General features: G+C 34.8%; 1 protein-coding gene across 1 annotated transcript in view; it reads right to left on the reverse strand.

Annotated features, from left to right (window-relative positions):
* Nucleotides 1-8,823: 8,823 nt before the first annotated feature.
* LOC111540083 (caspase-5) overlaps nucleotides 8,824-18,294 on the reverse strand; it is a 30,117-nt gene continuing 20,646 nt past the window's right edge. The window contains exons 7-10 of the mRNA XM_031933833.1: nucleotides 17,171-17,332; nucleotides 15,660-15,769; nucleotides 14,017-14,119; nucleotides 8,824-12,624 (exon numbers count right to left, since the gene is read on the reverse strand). Coding sequence (XP_031789693.1) covers nucleotides 14,021-14,119; nucleotides 15,660-15,769; nucleotides 17,171-17,332 — 371 coding nt within the window. The 3' untranslated portion in view covers nucleotides 8,824-12,624; nucleotides 14,017-14,020. The remainder of the gene's footprint in view (nucleotides 12,625-14,016; nucleotides 14,120-15,659; nucleotides 15,770-17,170; nucleotides 17,333-18,294) is intronic.

Here is an 18,294-nt window from a genome sequence, read left to right on the forward strand (position 1 = left end):
TACAATTTTCTAAGACAGCAAGCAGATATACATGTCTTCATTTTTACAGTATCAGAGAGGGGAAAACATCCCCCATGTAGATATAGTGAGAGAAGAGAGAAGGAGACCCCCCCCCATATTGTTCTATATTGTTTTATGCTCAGTACCTGATTTAAGAAAAGACAAGGAAGTGAAACCAAAGGCAGGCAGTCTGACGCCAGGCACCAGACCCAAAACCAGACCCCAAACCAGGCCTCGGCCTTCCTGACCTTAGCCTGATAGTTAAAATTCAACCCATGACTTAGCAACCAATGTTATCCATAGATTTCTGACATTGTATGGAAGGACATTGTGAAACTTCTAGTCCTGTTCTATCTCACTCTGATTACTGCTGCATACAGCCCCTGTCACGTAACCCCTAGAATGCTCCATCAATCACAGCCCTGTCATGTAAAATCTTTAGTGTTGTGAGCCCTTAAAAGGGACAGAAATTGTGCATCCAACAAGCTCGGATTTTGAGATGCCAGTCTGCCGATGCTTCCAGCTGATTAAAAGCTACTTCCTTCACTATCTCGGTGTCTGTGGGGTTTTGTCCACGGCTCATCCTGCTACATTTGTACCCATTTTCATAGCACATTTAAGTAAAAGGGGTTATAACTACCTTACATAAACTGTCTTTAAACATTTTAAACTTTATAATTCTGTTAACCTGTATGTTTTCATGTTCTGATCTCAGGAACTCCTTTTTACCCCCAGACCATTTTACCTTTTCTGGTGAAGAGGGTTTGGATTCCCACAGGGAGTAGAATCTGTAAGACCTATGAGGGACCGCAATTTTGATAAGGCTTCTTAAACAGTCTTATGGTTCTGTGAGAGGGGCATCCTTGTAAAAGGGGCTCCCTTAACCCCCAAATTTACTGTGACCTGGGTAACAGGTGTATTTGATGAGAGGATATTCCAGTCATCATAAACTCAGTCCAGCATGACTTGCATATGAAATGTATTAACGACTTCATCTGGTATTTTATAGGGAGAGTTGGGTAATTCCCTTCTTGGGGCAAACAGACCTTACGATGGCATTATGCAGCCCACTAGACTGGTTGCTTTCTCAAGAATAACACCCTGTGCATTTGCAATGCATATACTTAGTGATTGTTCGGTAATGAGCTGTAAGTTCTACATTAATCCAAACAAGCTCTTAAATTCTGTATCATTTAGAATTAAGAACTTTGTCCTTAAAATGGTTAGTTTTATAATCCACTATAGTAAATATTTTTTTAAAAAAGCTGAATGATACCAATCTACAGAAAGGAACAATTCTTTTATATTACACATCTGGCTTTTAATGGTTACTTCATTTTACCCTTCCCCACATCAACTATTTTCGCAGTAACCACAGGGCTCAGAATCAACTTTTGTTGCCCTAGCTTTTTTTTTTTTTAACCCGTTTTATTTTATCTGTATAATTTCCTTTATTATAAAGCAACTGTTAGTTTTTTAACCAAAAATTAGCTTACTTTTTTTTTTGTGAAAATTGACATCCTTATATTTTATAAAATTTTACCAGAAGCATATTTCAGGTTCTTACTACTTTAACTTTTAGTAACTCGAATTTCCAGGGAAATAAAGAATCTGAGGTTTTAACGTGACATTGAGATTTTAAATTACTGGTGAGAGTTTTGAGATTAAATTTACCAAATTTATTTTACCAAAGATTACCAAGGTCATGTGAATTAAAAAGCATCTGAGCTAGCTTCTACCAATCTGATAAACACTTACATTCTTTAAGTTACTTTATTAGAGCTCTTTTACGTGGTTAGTAGTGAAATATTTCTTCCACATGACACATATAAAGATAGAGATATAACAAGCATGCAGAATAAAAAGGCAGATCCGAAAGATATTTTACTTGCCTGTCTTTTAAAAGAATTATCTCACTTAATTTAGATAATTAATAAAAGTTACAAGAGCCAACAAAAGATGAAGGAGAGAGCTATAATTGAATGCCTTTTTAAAAGAGAAAGAATTGAACTTCTGAGCTATGAATCTGAAAAATGTTAAACAAACAGATTATATAATTTAAAAAGTTATTGTTTTTAATAATGGACAAAATATAGACACTAAAAAAGCATTTTTTTTAAAAAAAAAGAATCAGACAATTTTAGTTGGAGTTCTATTTATCAGTAGGATATCAATCAAAATACATAGGCTGCAAATATCACCAGGTTTACTATTAACTTTCTGCCTAATGTAGTCAAAAGGGAGCCCTGATCATTGCAGTTTTTTTGGGAACTGGAATGATGGAAGATCCATTTTGACACATGACTTTACCATGGCAGAGAAACGGTAACTAACAAATGGTGTTCTGGTTGTCAACCCATTCTCTCAAATGGAGGCTCACATATTACCTCTGCTTATGTGGCGTTAGTGAAAGTAAGCTATGTAGCTATAGAAACCTTGAAAGGAGATGGGTGCAATCCTACCACATTCTAAGAGGCAGACCCATGAGATGAGTACCTTTATTTCTCCTGTTTTACAGAAGAAAATAAGACTTCAGGCTGTAGAATAACCTGTGAAATCACACAATTGGAAAGTACCCAAGTTGGAGTGTACATCAATGTATCTAAGAATGAAAACCTATGCTTCTTGGCACAGCATTTCTTTACCTTTTTGTGTGAAGCAGGCTTTCCAGTAGAGGTTATGTGCTATTGTCTGAATCTTTATTTTCCCCCTAAAATTCATATATTAAAATCCTAACCCCCAAGGTTATGGCATTTGGAGGTGGGACCTTTGGGAGGCGATTAGGTTATGAGAACAGAGCCTTCATAACTAGAATAAGTGCTTTTATTTATTTATTTACTTACTTACTTATTTATTTACTTATTTATTTATTTAGTATACTTTAAGTTCTAGGGTACACGTGCACAACGTGCAGGTTTGTTACATATGTATACATGTGCCATGTTGATGTGCTGCACCCATTAACTCGTCAGTGACATTAGGTATATCTCCTATTGCTGTCCCTCCTCCCTCCCCCCCACCCCAGCACAGGCCCTGGTGTGTGATGTTCTGATGCAAACTATCTCAAGGACATAAAGCCAAACACCGCATGTTCTCACTCATAGGTGGGAATTGAACAATGAGAACACTCGGACACAGGATGGGGAATAAGTGCTTTTATAAAAGAGACCCCAGAGAGGTAGCTCTTTACTACTACCACGTGAGGACAGAGTTATAAGATGCCAGACAGAAGTTAGAAAGTGGGCCCTCACCAGATCTAGATCTTCCAATGCCTTGATCCTGGACTTCCCAGCCTCTAGAACTGTGAGAAATAAAATTCAGTCATTTATAAGCTACTCAGTTTATGGCATTTTGTTCTAGCTGTCCAAATGGAATAAAATAGTAGGTACTAACAAATACTAACTCTTGTTAACCTTATCCCTTGTATTTTCTACTGATGATAATGATAATTAAGAATGTACGAATTAAATAACTATAAAAAACAAAACACAAAAGATAGAGAAAATTTGATCTTCTTAGTCCAATGTGTGTTCATCTCTACCTAAAAGAAGGTTGGTAGACTGTCCTTTTGGAGCTATTGCTGGTTAATAATGAATATACTATAGTCTGTAATATAAGGTATGTCCATTATCAGTGGAGATTTTAACATGCTTAGGAAACCATTATATAAGTCCAAAATGTTAATTTATTTTTGAGAAATATAACTTTTGTAAGAAATAGAATATTTGCATTAATATAGTGAGGTATTTTCTTTCAGCAACCTGGCCAAAAGTATAATCAGAAGAATGCTAAGTGGATATGGAGTCAAATGAGGGGAAATTAGATAAATCAGCTTGTAATATCATCAAGCTAATAACTCCAACTTAAAGGAAATACTTCTGCTTATGGATGAAAGTATTCAAAGTCCATTGATTACACAACCCTTTGCATACTTTCACCATCACTAAATGCTTTGTTATCATTTGTCTAAGGCTGTCTCCCACAAGGTGAAGAGGAATGGGTACTGTCACCCCTGCCTCTGTGACTCTTTTTTCTTACTTCAATGTCTGTGTAGACATAGCCTTTCCTCGAATGTGTACTTATGTTCCTTCAGTTTGCCAAGTCTCTTAGGCTTCAGACTTGTTTATTAATAACACATTTCACAGCTTTGCACTATCATATTTATTGCTGATTTCATATTTAAATTTCAGAAGAGTATTCTCCACTGTTTTCAGATTTATCAAGAAAATCTCATATATGACAAGAATAACAATGATGATGATACAGAACCAAGTTTAAATATTGCTCCAGAATTAATTCCAGGGACTTGCAATGTCAGTGGATGAAATATGTGTCAAAAATTGGAGTAAAATAATGCTTTTCCAAATTAATAAGTGATGTGTAAACATCTGTTAATTAGAAAGACTAAATCAGTCAAAAATAATAACTACAACTACTTTTCAAGATTTAGACAGTGCACTAAGACATCAAGAGAAACAACAAAAAGTTAAAAATTGGGGTGATGCGACTGAAGTATACACTTTTTATTAGTTTTCTTTTTCCATGGTTGTTTGTTTATGCAATTAGTATTAAGCTGCTATCCATTTAAAATAATGAGTTATAAGATAGTATTTGCAGGCCTCATGACATCCATACAATGGATACACAAAAAATAAAAAGCAAAAAATTAAATCATACTACAAGAGAAGGTCAACTTTGCTAAAAGCAGTACAAGAAGAAAGGAAAAAAGGAAGATAAGACCATGAAACAAGCAGATAAGAAATTTAAAAAATGGCAGGAGTAATTCTTTACTTATCAAGAATAACACTGAGTGTGACTGGACTACATTCCTTACCATAAAGACATAAAGTGGCTGAATGTATGAAGATATAAGACTCAATTATCTATTGCCTACAAGAAATGTACTTCACATAGACTGAAAATAAAAAGATGAAAAAATATATTTCATACCAGTGGAAATCAAAAGGAAGAGGAGTAACTACACTTATGTCAGACAAAATAGATTTCAAGACAAAAACTGTAAGGAATCACAAAGAAGGTCATTATATAATAATAAAGAGGTCAACCTAGCAATGGAGTATAATGATTGTAAATATATATGTACACAACACTGTAGCACCTGGATATATAAAGCAAGTCATATTGGAGCTAAATACAGAGATAGACTTCAATGCGAAAATAGCTGGTGACTTCAACATCCTATTTTCAGCATTTGACAGATTTCTCAGACAGAAACTCAACAACAACAAAAAATTAGACTTCATCTGCACTATAGAGCAACTGGTATACCTACAGGACACTTCATTCGATGGCTACAGAACACATATTGTTCTCCTAAGCACAAGGATCATTTTCAAGAATAGGCCATATGTTAGGTAACCAAACACATTTTAAGTTTTCAAAAAAATTGAAATATTATCAAGCATCTCCTCTGAGCACAGTAAAATAAAACTAGAAATCAACAACAAGAGGAATTTTGGAAACTATACAAACACATGGAAATCAAACAATATGTTTCTGAAGGACCAGTGGGTCAACAAAGAAATTAGAAAGGAAATGGAAATTTTTTTTGAAACAAATGATAATAGAAACACAACATACTAAAACCTATGTGCTAAAGGAAAAGAATTACTAAGAGGGAAATTCTGAGCTATAAGTGCTTTGAATTTCTGTAAGTGCTTACATCAAAAAAAGAAGAAAAACTTGAACTGAAAACCTAACAATGCATAGTAAATAACTAGAACAGCAAGAGTAAGCCAAACTCAAAATTCACAGAAAAGAAATACTAAATATCAGAGCAGACGTAAATAAATTTGGAATGAAGAAAAAAATAAAATCAATGAAGAAGAAAAAAATAAAATCAATGAAATAAAAAGTTGATGTTTTGGAAAGACAAACAACAATGTCAAACCTTTAGCTGGATTAACAGTAAAAGAGAGATGACCCCAATAAATACAAGGGTCAGAAGATAAATTACAACTGATGATGCAGAAATTCAAAGGATCTTTGGTGGTTACTACGAGTAACTATACACCAGTAAATAGAAAATCTAGAGGAAATGGATAAATTTCTAGACACATACAACCTGTCAATTGAGATTGAACCATAAAGAGATTCGAAACCTGAACAAGATAATGACAAGTAATAAGATTGAAGCTGTAATAAAAAGTATCCCAGCAAAGGAAATCTGGTGAGTTATTGGTTTCACTGCAGAATGTTACCAAACATTTAAGGAAGACATTATGTCAATCCTACCCAACTGTTCAGAAACATAGAGGAGGAGGGAATATTTCTACACTCATTATATGAAGCAGTATTACCCTGATACCAAAACCAGACAAAGACATATCTAAAAAGAAAAAGAAAACAAAAAGCCAATATATCTGATGAATATTGATGCAAAAATACTCAAAAAAATACTAGCACACTAAATTCAACAATATGTTAAAGAATCATTCATTTTGACCAAGGCAGATTTATCCCAGGAATGCAAAGGTGACTCAACATAGTCAAATCAATAAATGTGATGCATTGTATCAATAAGATGAAGGACAAGATCCATCAGATTATTACCATTGATGCTGAAAAAGCATTTGATACAATTTATTTTACTTTCATGATAAAAATGCTAAAGAAACTGGGTATAGAAGGAACATACTACAACATAATAAAATCCATATATCACAGACCCACAGTTAATATCCTACTGAGTGGAGAAAAACTTATAGCTTCTCCTCTCAGATCTGGAACATGACAAGATGCTCACTTTCACCGCTGTTATTCAACATAGCACTTAAAGTCCCAACTAGAGCAATGAGACCAGATAATAAAATAAAAGGCATTTAAATTAAAAAGAAAGAAGTCAAATTATCTTTGTTTGCAGATTATATTTTCTTCTTATTTGGAAATCCTAAAGACTCAACCAGAAAACTATTGGAACAGATAAACAAATTTGGTAAAGTTTCAGTATATAAAGTCAATATACAAAATGTGTAACATTTCTACATGCAAACACTAAACAATTTGGAAAAGAAATTTAAACAGTAATCCCATTTATAGCAGCCATAAATAAATGCCTAGGATTTACCCTCACCAAACAAGGGAAAGATCTGTACAATGAAAACTATAATACACTGATGAAAGACATTGAAGAGGACACAAAGAATAAAATGATATTCCATGCTCATGAATGGAAAGAGCTAATATTGTTAAAATATCCATACTACCCAAAGCAACCTACAGACTGAATGCCATCTTTGTCCAAATGCCATCTCTGTCCAATAAAAAGAATGCCCAACAACATTCTTTACAGAAATAGAAAAAGTAACTCTAAGATTTATATTGAACTGCAAAAGACCCAGAATAGCCAGAGATATCCTGAGCAAATGGAACAAAACTAGAGGAATCACATTACATAATTTCAAATTATACTACAGAACTATAGTAATTAAAACAGCATGGTCCTGGCATAAAAACAGATGCATAGACCAATGGAACAAAATAGAGAACACAGAAGCAAATTTACACACCTATAGTGAATCATTTTTGACAAAGGTCCCAAGACCCTGGGGAAAATATAACCTTTTCAATAAATGGCACTGGGAAAACAGGATATCCATTTGCAGAAGAATGAAAGTACACCCTTATCTCTTGCCACATCCAAAAACAAAATCAAAACAGATGAAAGATTTAAATCTAAGACCTCAAATTATGAAACTACTAAAATAAAACATTAGGGAAACTATTAGGACATTGGTGTGGGCAAAAATTTTTTGAGTAATACCCCACAAGCACAAGCAACAAAACCAAAAATAGACAAACAGAATCACATCATGTTAAAAAGCATATGTGGAATAAAGAAAATAATCAAAGGGAAAGACAACCAACAGAATGGGAGAAAATATTTGCAAACTCTCCAAATTAAAAGGGATTCATAACCAAAATTTATAAGGAGCTGAAACAACTCTATAGGAAAAAAATCTGTTGATCTAATTTAAAAATGTGTAAAATATTTGGATAGATATTTCTCAAAAGAAAACATAAAAATAACAAACTGGCTTATGAAAAGATGTTCAGCACCATTGATCATTAGAGAAATGCAAATCAAAACTCCAATGAGACATCATCTCACCCCAGTTAAAATGACTTTTATCGAATGATAGGCAATAACCAGTGCTGGTGAAGACGTGGAGAAAAGGAAACTTTCATACACTGTTGAGAATATAAATTAGTGCAACCACTGTGAAGAACAGTTTGGAGACTCCTCAAAAAAATTAAAGATAAAGCTACCATATAATCCAGCAATTCCACTTTGGGGTATGTAGCCAAAAAAAAGAAAATCAGCATATTGAACAGACATCCACACTCCCATATTTTTTGCAGCACTGTTTACATCAGCTAAGATTTGGAAGCAATGTAAGTGTCCATCAACACATGCATGGATAAATAAAATGTGGTACATATACACAATGCAGTACTATTCGGCCATAAGAAAGACTGAGATTCGGTCATTTGCAACAACACGGGTGGAATGGGAAGTTATTACATTAAGTAAAATAAGCCAGCCACAGAAAGACAAACCTCGCATGTTTTCATGTATTTGGGGAATCTAAAAATAAAAACAATTTAACTTATGAGTGTAGAGAGTATAAAGTTGATTTCCAGAAGCTGGAAAGGTAGTGGAGGGCTGTAGGAGGTAGGAATGGTTAATAGGTACAAAAAGTTAGAATGAATGAATGAATAAGACCTAGTAATTGAGAGTACAGCAAGTGACTATAGTCAAAATAATTTAATTGCACATTAAAAAATAACTAAAAGGGGATAATTTGATTGTAACACAAAGAATAAATGCTTGAGGGTGTAAATATCCTACTTTTTCATGATGTGATTATTGTGCACTGCATGCCTGTATCAATATATCTCATGTATCTCATAAATGCATTCATTATTTGTAATAACACAAAAATTAAAAGTTAAAAAGCATCTCATACTTTTCTCTGTTGTTATACATATTCTCCAACTAAAAATGATGGTGGGGTGGGATTACGGATCAAAAGATTACAAGGCAAAAGATTACAGGGACCATGTCTTTAAAACTTTCAAAATATGTGTAAATACTTGCTAATGTGAGTATATGTCAACACTATTTATTTCTCTTTCACTGGAAGTTAGGGAAACAAGGAATGTGGTGGATCCTTCTTCTGAGTAAAGGAAAATAGTTTCACTAAATTCTTGTCTTTATTTCAGAAAATGCCTGCCCTTCAAGGCAGATAAGAGAGTTTTTATATATTATATATTTTTAAGTCTAATGTTCCCCTTTTGAGTCAAATTATTCTTTTCTCTTTGGGTGACATTACTGATTATTATTATCTCCAATGGAAGATAGCCACATAAATGAATGGAGGGAAAGAGAAGTCGTTTGGAAATGAAAGACTAACAGAAAAAAGTACGAATATTATTTGAACCCAATTCATTTTTACTTTGATTCCTAGTTATGAATTCTAATTCTATCCAACCTTAGTTTTAGGAATCTTGGCAAAGAATTGTAACACAGGCAATTTTGACTTCTTGTATGCCATTCAACCTGCTGTCCATTCTGCAAGCCATCTTTCTTAATTATAAATCTGACTATATATAATGCCCCTGTTTAATAATATTATAAAATAATTTACACTGTCCCCAGGACAAATAATCACTCCTATATGTTTCATCAGTTCATCTAATCTTTTCAAACCATAATTTAACTTTACACTGCAACCATACAATTTTCTTTCCCAAATTTGTCTTATCATTTCGCACTCTCAATTGAGAAAAATCTCAATGATTTTTCCTCCCCCTTATAAAATTTTCTTTTGGATATAACAAATCGATCACAATGAAAGCATGCACACTTACACACAAACAGAAGTCTCTGTGTTCTGTTTTCCTGTCAATTTTTAACACCGTTAATAATTCAAATCAAACTCTTATTTGTCATTGTACCACCACTAGCCTCTACATTGCTGGGAGTTCTCACTCCACTGATGCCTGCACAACCCTGGAAGTACAAATTTGGAAGGTGAGGGGACAGAGTCTGACTTAAGGCTGCCAGTGATACTCCATTCACTATTTCAAAAGGTCGCATAAGTGATCTCTTTTCTTCTCTCTCCAGTTCTGTTCATTTGTCTATTGGGGTATTGTTTATCTATAACACTCACTTGGGTATTTTTGTTCATTAAATATACAAAAGACTGATACTTAAATCATTTTTGAATAATAAATATAGGTTTACCACTAAAATTAAACAACAGAAAAGTTTGTAAAGTGGAAAAGGATTATCCACACTCTAATTTGACACAAGGTAACCACAGTTATATGTTTAGCTTGCATCTTTCTGAATTTTTTCTATGCTTTTGTAAAACACTTAGTACATTACTGATTTTATTGATTTCCTTAATCATTGGCTTCCTAGTATCCTTGCCCTTTGCTTCAACCCTGAACTAGTCTTATGATTTGGTTTTGGCCAACATAATGCAGTAGAAGGATCTGGTGCAATTCCCAGCTCAGGCTTTACAAAGCCTGGTGCTCTTCTTCCTCGTGGACACCTGAAACTAAATTAGGATGAGCCTGAGCTACATTGCTAGGTAATAAGACACATCATGTGGAAAAGAGGCTAGTTGCCCCAGCCAAGGTCATTCTAGACCAGCTTTCAGCCATGTGTGTTCCAAACATATGAGAGATCCCAGCCTTTCAGTAAAGATGCCTACCCCATGCACAGGTGATCTCAGACGCATGGATAATCTCAGCAGAGTCAAGAACTACTTAGCTAACTGGTAACCTTGTGAACAATAGTACATGCTTATTGCATTAAGCTACTGAGGTTTTGGGTGTTTCGATACCCAGAAATAAATAACTGGCAGACACATATTTACCTATATCTTTTTTCCTTATAGCACCAGTATCATATTATTATATTATCAACAATTTGCTCCATTTGTTTAATTTTTGCTTCACAACATATGACAAACCCTTTAAAAATCCAACACATTAAAATTCAATACTATCTGATTTTTGGACATCTATAAATTATTAAAAAGTGTCAATTCTATATAATTTTAAATGTTTTGTCAAAGTAATACATTCATGAGACAGTCTGTAGTACAGAAAAGAATACAATAAAAATCATATTTCCCAGTACAACTCTTCCCACCTTCAGTCCCACATACTAGATGTAATTTCCTTCAATTATTTTTGTTTTGTTTTGTTTGGCAGTAACATTTGGAATTTTCAATAATGACCCTTACAACTCTGTGTTTCCTGATATATAGAACATAAACAATGCCATTGACTACCTCATATGAGAAGTGAGATGCAGCTCACTTACATTGCCACATATCTAGTCTATTCTACCTAATATTTGATAATGTCATGATGTTCAAACCTTTTATTAATTGTGAAACAATTAATAATATATTTAACCATAATTTCTTCTTTAATCAATGTTGCTCAGTAGCTAAAATTTTCTCTATGTAAGTTGATTAATGTTGTTCTCATACCTTCTCACTTTCAATTGTATCATTATATTTTCGCAATTTTTATCATAGTAAAACGTCATAACAAAATTACAAGCTTAACAATTTTAAGTGTACAGCCAAATAGTATTAAATACATTCATAATTTTGCACAACAATCACCCATCTACCTCCAGAATTCTTTCTATCTTGTAAATCTGAAACTTTATAACCATTAAATGACTCTTCATTTTCTCCTGCCCTAGTACCTGGCAATCACCATTCTACTTTCTGTCTCTGTGAATCTGATAATCTAGGTGCCTCATATAAGTGTGATCATATTGTATTTTTGTGTGTGTGAATGGCTTATTTTACCTAGCATAATGTCCTCAAAGTTCCTCTATATTTTAGCATATGTCAGAACTTCCCTCTTTTCTATGCTAAATTACATTTTAGTGTATCTATATATGATATTTTACTTATCAATTTTTCAGTCCATGGATACTTTTGTTGCTTCCACATTTTTAGATAACATGAGCAACGTTGCCATGAACGTGGGTGTATAAATATATATTTGAGACCCTGCTTTCAATTATTTTAGGTATGTACCCAAAGGTGGAGTTTGGATCCTATGATAATTCTAGCTTTACTTTTGTGAGGAACTTTCATACTGTTTTCCACAGTGGTGCCATTTGACATTCTCACCAACAGAGCAGAGGGTTCCAATTATTCTACATCACTGCAAACACCTGTTATTTTCTGTTTGTTTGTATGTTTTGATGGGAGTCATTCTAATGGGTATGAGGTGGTATCTTTCTTATACTTTTAGATACCATCTTCTTTCATCCTATTGTTGGCGGTAAGTCACAGTCAGTCGTCTTCATCAGCCAAGTATAGATGTTACATCAGCCATAAAACTCGAAAATCCAGTTAGCTTCTTCCACTTCATTTCCACTTGTCCACCATTTTCATGGAAATTATATTGTCTATTAGAGAATCTAAAAATATACAGTTCACACAATCTAAAAAGATATCATCTTTACTTTTATCAAAACACCAAATGTTGAATATGCAAGCTATACAGGTAAAGGTGCTCTTTGATGTGACAGAGGAGGGCTGGGCTGCCTGTGGTTTCCTGCAGAAGAGAGAAAGGACAGAAGGTCAAGATGGTTATCCCTCACTGCCTTCATCCCATCCCTCATTATGATTCTTCTTCCATCTTCTGCCATATGCTTTTGTCATTTCCCTCAACTTCCATCTGTGACCTCTGTGACTGTTTAGCAAAAAGTACTTAGGAGTATCTTTGTAAAACCTGAATTAAATTATGTCACTTCTCTTTTCCAAAGCACTGGAAGGTTTTCCTATCTACTCAGATAATATTTTTTTAAAGATTTACCATGTGATGTTCAAGCACAATGTGATGAGGCTCCTCACTGTTTCTCCTAATTTGTCTCTGTCATTTCCCTCACTTGCATTCTCTTTTGGTCACACTGTCTCATTGTAGTTATTTTTAAACATGTTTAGCATTTATCTACCTCAGGGCATTTGCCCTTGTATTCTGTGCTGGAACACCTCTCCTGCATAAGAACCACATGGTTCACTCTCCAACTCTGTCCATTCTTTATTCCAATTTCATTATTTCAAGGAAAGTTTCCTGAATAAAATACCTACAGTTGAGCATGCATTTTCTACTGTCCAATAACTGTGGCTGAATGTCAGTAATGAGAGAGCCAAATAAAAAGTACTCCCTGGCAGAACCTCCCACCAGCCTGTGCACTGGGAAGAATGTGCACTGGGATGGAGCCTTGGGAAGTTCATGCCATTTGCAGCAGGGAGAAGCCTGGCCCCTCCTCTTCCTGGGTGGTACCTGGTATTCAAACTGCAAGGCAGAAAGGGCACTAGCAGGATTCTGGCTCTGTAAAGGGTCCGTTTCCCATTTTTTTTCCTTTTCACACAATAAACCCTGCCCTCCTCACCTTTCAGATTGTCTGTGAGTCTAATTTCTCATGGTCGTGTGACAAGGACCCCATCTTTAGCTGAACTAAGGAGAAAGTCAACAACAGTAATGTGATACATGCACTCAGAGGACCAAAGCCCTGCTTTCTCCATAGTTAGCTCCTGTGTTTACTCTGTTTTGTTCAAGGTCTGATGCAATGTTGGTAACTAAGGGTGGTAGGTGGGAGAGAAACAGAGAGAGAGACAAAGAGAGGGAGTGTATGAGAGATCGATGAATATAATTAATAATTGTAACGTTTATACATTACCATTTTAATAATTACTAACCTAGGACTTTCACTGTGTATTACATTTTGCTGCAATTTTCCTTACCTCCTTGATTGATTATATAGTTGGGGGAAAGTAAATGCGTATAAGTAGAATAAAAAAGAGCACATAAATTCTCACCAGACTGCATCAATAAAGAACTCTAACTTGACCATACAAGTAGTCAGCTGTCATTGGTCATTGAAGTTCACCACTGATATAGCTCTTTCATTTGTTTCACCTTCCAACAACTCTCAATACTTACATTTTCAATTGCCAGGAAAGAGGTAGAAATCTCTTGTCAAGGATACTCGTTCTATAGTGGGCATCTGGGCTTTAGCTTTTGGAATTTCAAATGATTTCTGTACCTAAAAGAAAAAACAGTAGATGAGATATGAGGGATTTTGGATTCTCAGAAAGCACCTTGCACCATGAACCAGGAAATACCTGGAATGAAGACAGCTTCCATGGTTGATAGGACCAAGCCCATGGATATTCCAACTCCTTAACACTGCTACCCTACCTCTTAGAATTGACACCCCATGTCAGGCTGTACACTGTACATCAAAATAAACACTGCATGCCTAGTCAAGGCTTTTCAACCTCCATTTTCTCTATTTTCCATTTTTGACCTACAGATGTGGAAATCAATTAAATATTCCTTGAGATATGCTCATGAGAACTGGATATGGAAGACTTAGTACTTTCAACCCTCACCAAGGCTGATTCTTCAATTTAAGGAGAATTAAATCCCAGAATCTTGCTTTAAGGCCTGAACACTGAACAACTTTCATGCCGACACCACCAAGCTGACCTCTGAAATCTTATGCAAGGACTGATCAATGAGATCCTGCTTACCATAAATCCAGTATTTCTAGTCTTTTTCCAGGAATACCCTCAAAAGTACAATGTCTAATTCCTAATCATCCAAAAGGACTTAACTTCCCAGTTCTCTATTCATAGAAACCCTGTCTCAATTTATGGTACAATCTTCTTTAAACGCCAGTGGTATATATTCTTCTTCCCACAAGAGTTTTACTGTTTTCTACAATTTTTAATTTAGAAACAACCACACTTTCCTGTGTTAATACCAATCCTATTTTCCCTTAAAAAGAGAAGGAGCATTTATCTATTCATTTATGCATCTATTTATTCAATATATATTAATTGAATGTCTGCTATATGTCAGGCATATTGAGGTGCTGAGCAAATCCCCACCTTCCTGAAGTTTGCATGTTAGTGAGTAAATACAGGTAAAAAACAGACACATAAATAAACTGTTAATATATGCTTAGTGGGAGGAGGTAAGAACTGTGGAGAAAATAAAGTAGGAAGGATGGGGAATAAGGAAGATCCCAAGTTGGGCAAGGAATAGTAAACCTTCCCTTCTGCCATTTTCCATGGAAAGAGTGATTTCTTTTTTATTCCCTTTTACATGCCTTTATGAATTCTACCACAATGCATAATTACACACTTTTTTGTCAGTCCATATTTCCAGTATCCATATCTCTCACAAAAGTGTGAGTCCTAGGTAGTCTTAAGCCATGCAAACCTCATTTACCCCTTTGTTATCAGGATGAAGTCCATCACTTCCATCCAGTTTTTATTCATTTAGTAAATTAATCAAAATTATTTCAAAATATTTTCTATTCTCTGAATTTTAATAACTTATAACCCAAAACATGAAGCTTATAGCTGATATTATTTTGTTTTACTTTGCTCTTCTTCTGGGATATATTGACAATTTCTTTCTCTAAACCAGATTTTAAACACTTGAATGACAGAAATCAGGTGCCATTCTACTTTTGCTTGCCTGAAGAAGTGTGTCATTTTCATTCGATTAGTGAATAATGATAAATTATTTCTGAGCAAATAAATAAATGACTAGAAAAGGAAATGGAAGCTTACCTTCTGAAATATTTTCATTAGGTGGTAGCACCAAGAATATTTCTGGAAGCATGTGATAAGTTCTGTGATGAAGATGGAGCCCCTTGTACGGTCTCTCCAGGACATGTTATCTGTGATGATACAGACTGATATACCTTGGGCTATGACTTTCACTATGTTTTTGTTTATATTTTTGTTTTTGCATAGCTTGGGAATTTACTTGATAGATTTATGGAAATCCCTTATAACCTAACATTTACTTAGGTTTCACACAGAGGAAACAGAAAAGCTGGCAAAGGTTGAACAAAAAAGACAGCTTGTAAACATTACAAGAGATTGCATAGTGATTGTATTTTGATTCTTGGAACTGACTTTCTATTATGGACCTCATGTTCATTCACTTTGCTTAGCAAAGGGGTCTTGAGAAATAAATGGAACTGTTCCACTTTACAAAGGAAAGAATAGAAGCCCAGAAGGATGAATAAAGGTTCAGTGAGGAAGCAACAAAAAATTGCTTTCTGGTTCCAAGACTGTTTACCGATTGCACCATGATGTCTTTTACCATACAATAAACAAAATAGATGAACATATCCAAAGTTTCAGTTACAGAAGATTAAAATATCATAGAAAAATACTGTATAATATAGTGCCAATAGTAAATAATCCTGTCTTATACACTTAAAAATTTGTAAAGAGAGTAGATCTTATATAAATTATCCTTATCACACCCTTGCAGAATGATGATAACAATAAATAGAGAGCTGGAGGAATCTTTTGGAGGAGACAGAGATATTTACAGCATAGATTTGGGTGATGATTTGAGGGGTGTGTACTAATCTCCAAACTTATTAAGTTGCATACATTAAATATGTACAGTTTTTGTATGTCAGTTATGCCTCCATAAAGTGGTTTAAAAACAAGACTTAAAAATTTACAACTTGGAAAGAGTAAAATGTAAAGACCTTTAGGATGATTACCTGGAGGTGAAATGCAAACCACTGTTTCCTGTCATTAGACCTAATTAGCCCCACCCTAACATTTCCTACTTATTTTAAAGGGCATTCACATTTTTATCTGGACACTCAATAACATTGCTCTTTGTAGGATCAAGTGGAATATATGTAGAAGAGGGCTTGAAGTTGCTCATTTGGAAAGACAGCCAGTACTGGGATCCATAAAACTTATATTCAAAATGTTAAATGGATTTGATAAAAAAAAAAAACAGAATCCATCATTTATGTTTACATGGTGTGTGGCGAATGCAGTTACTTGTATTGTATTGCTTTATAATATTTGGCATACCTTTGACTGTAAAGTGTAACACTTATAATAAAACTACAATTTCTTAAAATGTGTGTGTGGGAGGGGAAGGAATCTGTTCTCACAGCACACGTAAGATCATGCAAAATATATAGAGAGCACACACCATTCTCTCAACTCATTGTTGCCTAGGGCCTATCTTGATTTCATAGGATCATTCAAAGGTGTCCTCAGCACCCCCACATTTTTTACTGTTGCTAAAAGACACATACGTGGTGTTGAAGAACAGAAAGCAATGAAGTCCTTCTCCACGTGGACTCTGCAAACAGAATCTTCCTCCAGGTTCTCAGGTGACTGTGAAGAGATGACTGCCAAGGATGCCGGAGAGTCTCTGACCCAGTGTTCCCCACGTCTTTCTGTAGAGACATCAAAGAGACATCAACTTTCTTTTCTTTTTTCTTTTTTTTTTTTTTTTGTCTTTTATGTTACGTTAAGTTCCAGAATAGAAATGCAGAATGTGTAGGTTTGTTACATAGTTGTACGTGTACCATTGTGGTTTGCTGCACCTATCAACCTATCATATAGGTTTTAAGCCCACGTGCATTAAGTATTTGCCTTAAGGCTCTCCTACCCCTTCCCCCTGACCTCCCGACAGGCCCCGGTGTGTGATGTCCCCTTCCCTGTATCCATGTATTCTCACTGTTCAACCCTCACTTATAAGTGAGAACATGCGGTGTTTGGTTTTCTGTTCCTGCATTAATTTGCTGAGGATGATGGCTTCCAGCTTCATTCATGTTCCTGCAAAGGACATGATCTCATTCCTTTTTATGACTACACTGTATTCCATGGGATATATGTACCACATTTTCTATATCCAGTCTGTCATTGATGGGCATTTGGGTTGGTTCAAGAGACATCAACTTTTTATACACTGCTGTGCCTCCCTTACCATGGCTATCACAATTGTCCACCTTGTTATTTTTCAGTGTTCTTTCTAACTAATTTAATGCATATATACAGACCCACACACATGCAAACACACACACACACTTTGCTTCGTCTCTAGTGTCATTCAACAAAGTGTCAATTAACAGTGAATTTGTCATGTCATTACCAGTTTTCAGTTAAGTTATTGCTGCTTTCTTAAAAAACAAAACATACATCCCAATAGTCATGAGGCAATTGGAAGTCAGGAATAAAAAGAGAGAGAGAGAAGATTGACTTAAACCCCTCAAGTTTCCTTAACTTCCTACTCATTTTCCTTTCAACAATTATGAATAAATAGGGTGTGTGTCTCACATGATAACTTCAGTTTCAAGTGCAAATTCTTCAGAAACTACAAAATGTCAAAATGTCTGTAAAACATTTACAAATCAAGCTATCATGAAAATGATTC

This window comes from Piliocolobus tephrosceles, chromosome 13, assembly GCF_002776525.5.
Source record: "Piliocolobus tephrosceles isolate RC106 chromosome 13, ASM277652v3, whole genome shotgun sequence".
In the NCBI taxonomy this organism is placed as follows: Eukaryota; Metazoa; Chordata; class Mammalia; order Primates; family Cercopithecidae; genus Piliocolobus; species Piliocolobus tephrosceles.